Source organism: Crassostrea angulata, chromosome 10, assembly GCF_025612915.1.
Source record: "Crassostrea angulata isolate pt1a10 chromosome 10, ASM2561291v2, whole genome shotgun sequence".
NCBI lineage: Eukaryota > Metazoa > Mollusca > Bivalvia > Ostreida > Ostreidae > Magallana > Magallana angulata.
The window spans coordinates 19200442-19209884 of record NC_069120.1 but is presented as its reverse complement, the minus strand read 5'-3'; the positions used below and the strand labels follow the sequence as shown (position 1 = coordinate 19209884).

At 38.5% G+C, this 9443-nt stretch overlaps 1 protein-coding gene across 1 annotated transcript; it reads right to left on the bottom strand.

The window, feature by feature from the left end:
* Nucleotides 1-258: 258 nt before the first annotated feature.
* On the bottom strand, nt 259-5595 carry LOC128165329 (uncharacterized). The gene is made up of 2 exons (XM_052829750.1): nt 5130-5595; nt 259-4838 (listed from the first exon to the last, which is right to left on the bottom strand). The coding sequence occupies exon 2, from the start codon at nt 4693-4695 to the stop codon at nt 1036-1038; it is 3660 nt and encodes a 1219-aa protein (XP_052685710.1). The 5' UTR covers nt 4696-4838; nt 5130-5595; the 3' UTR covers nt 259-1035.
* Nucleotides 5596-9443: the final 3848 nt, after the last annotated feature.

The window sequence follows — 9443 nt, the reverse complement described above, 5'->3', positions numbered from 1 at the left end:
ATAACATCATCGTCGTCATCAACATGAACATCGCATCGTCATCGACTTCACCATGAACAACATCATCTACACCATCATCATCGACATGACCATCATCATCGTCATCGTCATCATCACCATAACATCATCGTCGTCATCAACATGAACATCGCATCGTCATCGACTTCACCATGAACGACATCAACAATATGACACTACAATAAGTGTACAAGTGACACCATAACACCATAATAAAAACAATATTGTATAATACATCATATAAGTTTCCCACCGATAGTATCAAACTATGATAATGTATAAATAGTATTATATTAAAGGCAACATCTCAAAATATTGTAAGTATATGGTAACTAAGTTATTTGTTTACAGTAAACAATATGGCGTCTGAGACTTCCGGTGACGCACTTCCGCCCAAGTAGTTAAGTGGAAAAAGTGACAATAAATTGTAAAATAAAATAACGCATAGAAAATAGCCCTTTAAATCACCGTTTCTTTATACAGCAATAGCAAAAACTGTACTATAGAAAAAGACGAATTCCATTTAAACACTCTCGCTAAAGTCACACATCAGTGAACACACAGGTAACTCTACAGTGAACAATGGTCAAGGTGACTTTATAGGACGACTGCGTAATACTAATAAAAAGGCAAAAATTTACAAATAAACTACACCAAACTAAATAAATACTTACCACGGTCAGCTATCCGTGTCCGCGTCAAATGCTGAACTTGTGAAACTAAAACATGCCACACAGGCTTCTACCACGATACCCCCTTCACACACTAAGCACGTCTTTATTGCTGGACAGCTCGGCCGGGTATAACTTAGCGCCTATTGTTAGCGTCGGCCAAGCACGTTGCAAAGAATTATGGGAAAAATAAAATCGGGTGTGTTCGATATGAACAGTGATTGTCACACACCTCCCCCCTTAAAAAATTGTCCTGCAATTTCAAATAAACAATCACTGAATTTTGAAAATTCTCACGTATTTACAATAAAACCTATATACATACCTGTACTGTCTACTATACATCTCACTGACGACTCAGGTAATCCGCACCCACATTGTCGCTTCCTTTGATTGCAATGATCCTAAAGCGGTATGGCTGAAGCTGCAAAGCCCAACGCATCAGTCTGGAGTTCTCTGTCTTTGCTTTGTTAAGGTAGGTCAGGGGTTGGTGATCAGTTTCAAGTAGAAACTCGCGTCCATAAAGGTACTGGTGGAACTTCTGTATTCCCCACACTACCGCCAAACACTCCTTCTCGATAACAGCGTATGCCTTTTCTCTTGGTTGAAGTTTCCTACTGGCGTACGCTACGGGTAGTTTCTCGTCATCCTCCATCTGTAACAGCACAGCACCTATCCCATCATCTGCAGCGTCCGTGCGTAAAATGAAGGTTTCATTAAATTCTGGCAACTTCAATATTGGCCTTTCTGATAACATGTGTTTCAATGTATCAAAAGCTCGTTGCTGACTTTCAGTCCAAATAAATTTATTTGGTTGGCCCTTCTTCGTAAGATCAGAAAGTGGAATGGCTATCGCAGAGAAATTCGGAATAAACTTTCTGTAGAATCCTGCTAAGCCTAGGAAGGCACGAACCTGTTTCTTGGTTTGTGGTATTGGCGCATTTCTGACTGCATCAATCTTGTCCTGTTCTGGTTCTAGACACTTGTTGCCCACCATATGTCCCAAACAGTCAATCTTGTCAAATCCGATGAAACATTTTGTCGGTCTGGCCGCAAGTCCCGCATCTCTGAGTCGTTCGAACACAGTCTTCAGTATGTGTAGATGTTCTTCAAAGGTATCTGTAAAAACAATGACATCATCGATAAAGTTTTCTACGCCGTTCATACCTTGAAGTAGTTTTCTCATCATACGACTAAATGTTGCCGGCGCGTTTACAAGACCAAACGGCATTGTCCTGAATTGGTACAATCCGGATGGTGTGGAAAAGGCTGTAAGCGGCTTACTCTCGTCAGCCATCGGTACTTGCCAGTATCCTTTGCTTAAGTCTATCTTTGACACAAACTTCTTTCCGGTCATTTTGGAAAATATGCTTTCTGGACTGGGCATTGGTTCTGCATCAAATACCGTAGCACAGTTCAGTCGTCTATAATCAATGCAAAATCGATTCGTTCCATCTTTCTTCCGAGCTATGACAACTGGAGCTGAATAAGGGGAAGATGATGGCTCAATCACATTCAACTGTAGCATTTTCTGAACTTCTTCTGTAATTGTTTTCTCTGTACTGAACGGAATTGGATATGGTTTCACACGCACAGGTTCAGACGATGTCACAACAATCTTATGCTCCACTAAGTTCGTCATTCCAGGTATATCCGTAAATACATCTGAGAACGAATCACACAGTGATTTAGCAGTTTCCAACTGATCTGGTGTTAGTCTGTCTGCAAACTTTATGTCCTTTGCTGTTTCGGTTTGAGTAACAGGTGGCATAAGAATAGAGTCCTGTTGTTCATCATCATCTAGGTCACTAAAGTCTATGAGTGAAATTGCACATGTTGACAAAACACCACAGTTCAATGTATCTCGTTCAACATACTTCTTAAGAAGATTTGCGTGGAAAGTTTTCAGCTTGCCTCCCATATCGATCTTGTAGTCCATCTGCCCTAACGGTACTGCAGGTACTTTTCCTTTTGGAATAGTCCGCTGACACACGTCACATGATCTGCAAAACCGTCTAATGTCTGACTGAATTCCTGGCCAGTAAAATTCGGACACTACTCTGTCGGTTGTTTTCTTTGATCCCAGATGACCACCCATCAGCGTTTCATGTGCTATCTTCATAACGATAGTTCTGTATTTCCGGGGAACGATTAACTGTCGGAAAAGTTTTCCACTGGACACTTTGGGACTGCAAAATTCTCTGAACAACATTTGCTTCCGTTCACACATTTTTGAAAATCCGCCGTCACTGAAATGTTTAAGCTGTCCACTCTCAGCTAAGCTCCATAACTTTTTCAGTGTCTCGTCGTTTCGTTGTTCTTGTAAGATATCCTCCGGCGATACATCCCGTATTGCTTCCGGTACTTTCAATGGTTTGTATGGAGACTGTTTCTTTTTCAGTTGCGCACGCGTTTCAACAGCTGCTATGTTTTCAACGGAATGAATCCAGGCTGGATTTGGTTCATGTGGTTTCCTTACTCCACGAATATTACCAAGAATAAGATCGTACGAAGGCGAATCAAAGCACCAAGCATCAACACTTCCGGTAAAGTAAGGAGTATCGACATCAATTCTAGCCACATCTGAATCAATAATACGACCGTCTGCTAACTTGCATCGTTGAGATGTCCCTGTTAGTTGATCATCGTTTACCAGTTCTCTACGAATAACGGCACCACTACAACCTGTGTCTCTTAGCACAGTCACTAGTTTATTGCCAACACATCCTTTCACCACTGGCATTTCCGTTTCACAGAAAGCAACCGAATCACCAACACACGGTAAGTTTCCATGTTTCTCGACGACACTCGCGGCTCCTTGGCGACCTCTACCGCGTCCTGGATATCCATGGTTCCCATTATTGTACGACCCACGTTGAAAATCACTAGGGTAAGTATGTTTCGGTGTTGTTTCTTGTTTCTCGCTCGAATTAAACGGCCTGTTATTCGGACTTTTGCGGAAGTTGCAGTTAAAGGCTTTATGTCCTTGTCGTCCGCACTCATAACACTTCACTGCATTTCCAGATTGGTTTTGTTGCACGGAATCTTTGTACGGCGGTTGTCTATCGGACTGCTGTCGTCTGTCAAAGAGCGGTTTTTGCGTAAGTGAAGAAGATGTCACTGTTCTGGCCTCAGCAAACTGGTCCGCGTATCGCGCCATGTCTTGGATCGAAGTAGGAATCCTCTCCTTTAGGAATAAGGCAAGTTCTTTCGAGCAACACAATAAAAACTGTTCACGTAAGAACAAGTCCTTCAGATCATCGAATGTCTTGTTAGTCTTAGACAGCTGAATCCACCGCTCAAGGTAACTGTCCAGTCTGGTAGAAAATTGCATAAAAGTTTCACTTCCGTCTGGTTTTGAAAATCGGAACTTCTTGCGGAAACCGTCCTCCGTCATGTCAAATCGTTTCAACAGGGCGTTCTTCAACTCGTTGAAATCAAGTGCTGTTTCGGGTGAGAGTCTTGCGAACACATCCAGTGCCTTTCCTTTGAGTAATGCGCTAAGATGAGTCCCCCACGTGTCTTTATTCCATTTCTGCGTTGTTGCGTATATCTCAAATCTTTGAATGTACGCGTCAATGTTGTCTTTCGAATCCTCAAACGGAGGAAGTTTTGGTCCTTTTATCACTTGAGAAGTTTCTTTCTCCTCTTTAGTCACAACACTCGGATTCATGTGAGATCTCTCGAGTTGCAGTTTGTGATCAAGTTCCAGTTCTTCTAGTTTTTGCTGATGTCTCTTTTCTTCTATCAATCGGGCGTGCTCTCGCTCATCATGTTCTCTTGCGGCGCGCTCTTTCTCCATCTGTAGTTTGAAGTCGCGGTCTTTCTCCTCCATCTGTAGTTTGAAGTCGCGGTCTCTCTCCTCCTGTCTCTCGACTCTATGTTTCTCACGTTCGTCCCGCATTCTGGCCTGTTCGTCCTTCACGAATTGTTGAAGGTCTTCATCCTTCATCCCCATCTTGGTCCCCACTTCAAGTAGCTCCAGCATCTCCTTGACAGTAGACATGGTGCATTGACTGACAGACCAACTTACCTCAAAATTATCTCATAAAGGGACTAACTTCTCAACTTTTAACAAAACAATCTGCCTAACGTAATGTACTCACCAAGGGAAAAGGAAACAACGACCTACACTTGCTCTTACATGTACTACAAAAAAGATCAAAAAATGAAAAATAAAATAAACCTTGGCAACTGTTCACTTATAAAGATATCTTGTAGTATCTGGAGGAGTCAACTCATCCCACCGCTGCCACCAATTGTAACGGGATGAGCGGAGGCTACTCCAAACAACAACAAGACATCTTAAATTTAACAAAATTTAATAACAAAAAAAAATAAGAGAAAGAAAGAAAAGATAGAAATATAAACACTAAACCACACAAACACTCACACACCTTTCACTCAACAAGAAAAAAATATGATGTTTATACAAATGACCAAAAATAAATTAGAAGAGTGTCCGAATCTCCGGGGCTGTAGTCCTGGACCAACTACGGACAACCACAACTAGAGTAGTTTCGTCACCACAATCATCATCATCACCATCGCCATCATAATCATCGACACTATCGTCAACACCATCGCCTACAACACCATAATCATAATAGACATCATCGTCATCACCATAATCATCTACTTCATAATCATCACCGACGTCACCATGAACGACATCATCTACATCATCTTCATCGACATGACCATCATCATCGTCGTCGTCATCATCACCATAACATCATCGTCGTCATCAACATGAACATCGCATCGTCATCGACTTCACCATGAACGACATCATCTACACCATCATCATCGACATGACCATCATCATCGTCATCGTCATCATCACCATAACATCACCGTCGTCATCAACATGAACATCGCATCGTCATCGACTTCACCATGAACGACATCAACAATATGACACTACAATAAGTGTACAAGTGACACCATAACACCATAATAAAAACAATATTGTATAATACATCATATAAGTATCCCACCGATAGTATCAAACTATGATAATGTATAAATAGTATTATATTAAAGGCAACATCTCAAAATATTGTAAGTATATGGTAACTAAGTTATTTGTTTACAGTAAACAATATGGCGTCTGAGACTTCCGGTGACGCACTTCCGCCCAAGTAGTTAAGTGGAAAAAGTGACAATAAATTGTAAAATAAAATAACGCATAGAAAATAGCCCTTTAAATCACCGTTTCTTTATACAGCAATAGCAAAAACTGTACTATAGAAAAAGACGAATTCCATTTAAACACTCTCGCTAAAGTCACACATCAGTGAACACACAGGTAACTCTACAGTGAACAATGGTCAAGGTGACTTTATAGGACGACTGCGTAATACTAATAAAAAGGCAAAAATTTACAAATAAACTACACCAAACTAAATAAATACTTACCACGGTCAGCTATCCGTGTCCGCGTCAAATGCTGAACTTGTGAAACTAAAACATGCCACACAGGCTTCTACCACGATACCCCCTTCACACACTAAGCACGTCTTTATTGCTGGACAGCTCGGCCGGGTATAACTTAGCGCCTATTGTTAGCGTCGGCCAAGCACGTTGCAAAGAATTATGGGAAAAATAAAATCGGGTGTGTTCGATATGAACAGTGATTGTCACAACTACACCTGTCAATCAAATCAGCCCGCGAGCTGCACCACGTGCTCAAGTGTGAAGAAAATAGAAATATGTTTGAAAATAAAGTATTTTATAGTGTTTTTAATGTATAATATGATTCTTACACACTCTATGTGTGAAAGTTTATTTGTTTACATACTACGTTGTTTAAGCAGAAAACTACACGTGTTAAACCCGTCTCTCTCTCTCTCTCTCTCTCTCTCTCTCTCTATCTCTCTCTCTCTGAGTGTATATTTGGGTGCGAACAATATTATGAAACATGAACAGATCCAATTTGTTTTTAACATCTTTCAAGTCCAGTCCAATCATTCCCATTTCCATTTCTTTTTCATCCAATGATATTTTTTAATTGAGATTATTTATCAAACTTTCAGAGAGTCGAAGACCCCCTCCCCCCTTTTCCCCTACCTTCTTCGAGTTCATTGTTCATGCATTTAAAATTAAGAGATTATGAAAGCTTTTGCTTCCTGTACTTTAGTGAATAACCAATGGAAGCCGTAAGGTACATGTATTTACATGTGACTGACTCGCTACACCTTGGAATAGTGTCTCAAATCAACAGAAATTTTCTTGATTAGAAAAGATGCAATGTGGCATAATGCATCAGAAGTATATACATGTAAGTCATACAGGCGAAAATATATACAATTTTGTATTTAATTAAGCATTGAATCATTATTTTTTGAAAGATATAGTCTCATACCTGCAGCTGTGTGTGCAAACATATTCATAACGCGCTAGCGCGGGTTATTCAATTTGTATGCACACACCGCTGCAGTTATGAGACTACATCTTTCAAAAAATAATGATTTAATGCTTATATTTAAATTTTTTAAAAACTTCTTGCCTTGTCTGCAAATGTGATTTAAACGTCCAAATTTCTGTTTTATCCTAAGGGTAAGTTCAAATTAATGGAAGAACCACTGTAACAGCCACAAGCGTGAACTTTGATTCTCGCTTGTGACGTTGCATTTTACAGCGTTCAACGTTTGTGACGTCATAATAAAACTAGTCATTCTAACCTTCGAGTACCCTGTTTGTGTTACAGTCTTATATCTGCAGTAGCTTTTCATACACTATACATTCAAAAAAATATTTGGAATGTAAATATACACTTATAATTTCAAAAGTTCAATTAAATTGAAATGAAACGCATGCAAATTTAAACTTATCTGCGGTTCACAAGCCCGAAACTCATGCAGATACCGGTTTGTTTTACAACTCAGGTAGACTTAAAATTTCGACGTCTAGCTGAAAATGGAACAGTTTTCAGCATACATTTCATGATATTATTATATGTTTAAGTCACATATATAAGTTATATACCATTGGATTTGATAAATTCAAGGCTTTTTAAAATGTTTGATGCTGTGCATAAATTTCGGCTAATAACGTCCCTTGTTCTTAATTCGTCATTCATGTGACATGACTATGTACCGAAGATATAGGTACATGTATGCACTCTCTAACATGTAGAAGCCTATAATGTTGGTTAGTACTTAATCGACAAAACCTATCTTTGTTTATCATAATCAAAATTGAATGAAATTATCTGTAATCATTTTTAGTAGATATTTACCAGTATTTATTTATTCATACGATTGGAAAAAAAATAGATTAATATATTGGGGTGGGGGTTGAATGTGTTGTGCATGAAGATGTAGTTATTTGTTGTCTATCTGTTCTCTCATTTTGTATCTCTCTCTCTTTTTCTCTGTCCCTTTCTCTCTCTCTCTCTCTCTCTCTCTCTCTCTCTCTCTCTCTCTCTCTCTCTCTCTCTCTCTCTCTCTCTCTCTCTCTCCCTTTGAGTTTTAAACATATGGGTACTTGTGACATGATATTGCAAAAGTTCGGGATAGTCAAGTGTTCGATTCAACGCCACACTTGATGTAAGTAAAATTTATTTATAATTGATCGAATGAAAAAGGTGGCAGGAAAACAATCTGCAATATAAACAAGAACACAGTAAGTAATACAATAGCTATATACAAAGTACATATACCTTCGTAAGTGAACACAATTATGTGATAAATTGTACAATAAACATTCATTTTTACAAGAAACAAGTTTCAGTTAAGAATTTCTTACCAAGTGTGCAACTAAAATAAACGGTCACCACCTGCCTAATTGAACCTGCTCATGACATCATTACATTGCATTTACATGTATTAACAGCACTATACATGTTCCGGTAGATCAAAAGATACATAGGTTGAACAACATCCTAAACCTGATCTTTTACAAGAAGTTTACTGAATCAAAACATTATGACTAGATCTATGTTCCATACATTCGCACAAATAATGGGTTACTTAACGATGTGCACACACATGTACAAAATATCATATAACAAATTAAATTGTGAACACTGATGCCTTCAAATACATCTCGAGGATATGGGTACCTAAAACTAGGTTAAATGAGTGCAAATATGCAAAATACGTATTAAAGTAACAACATGCAACTGATACACAAATCAGAATAAACCTACTCTACAAATTTATGCAATAACTGTATCATACTTCAAATATCATGACCATAAACTCGAGAAAATAACACGAGTGTAATACTGTTGAGTACACGTGATCGACCGTGAATAAAGACTGCATGTTTACATTGACAGATTAGATATATAAAAATAGTGTTGCAGTAAGTTATGTATGAATAACAATAATAACTAAACAACATGTAATGTATTACCTATAAATTCAGCAAATATATCTGTTGAAGATGTACATTGTACTAACAATGGTGGTGCCAGCGTTCTTTTTTACCGCTTTTTCCGGCGTATAATAGAAAACAAAACCGGAGCTACAGAAATAGGACGAAAACCGGAATACATTCCAATATTATAAAAATACGTAAGTGACTCGCTCACATTTGTAACAATTATGTCTAATTACACTCGTCCATGTTTAAAAGAAGGAACCTGTGAAGCTGTAAAAACTATAAAGTACCCAGTATTTGACATGAAGATAATTTAGAATATTAGATACTGGTAAACTACATATTTCACATACTTAATTGGTATTTTTTGTTCTTTTGGATTTTGAACTCTAGTTAATTGACTCTTTTCCAAAGGATATGTCT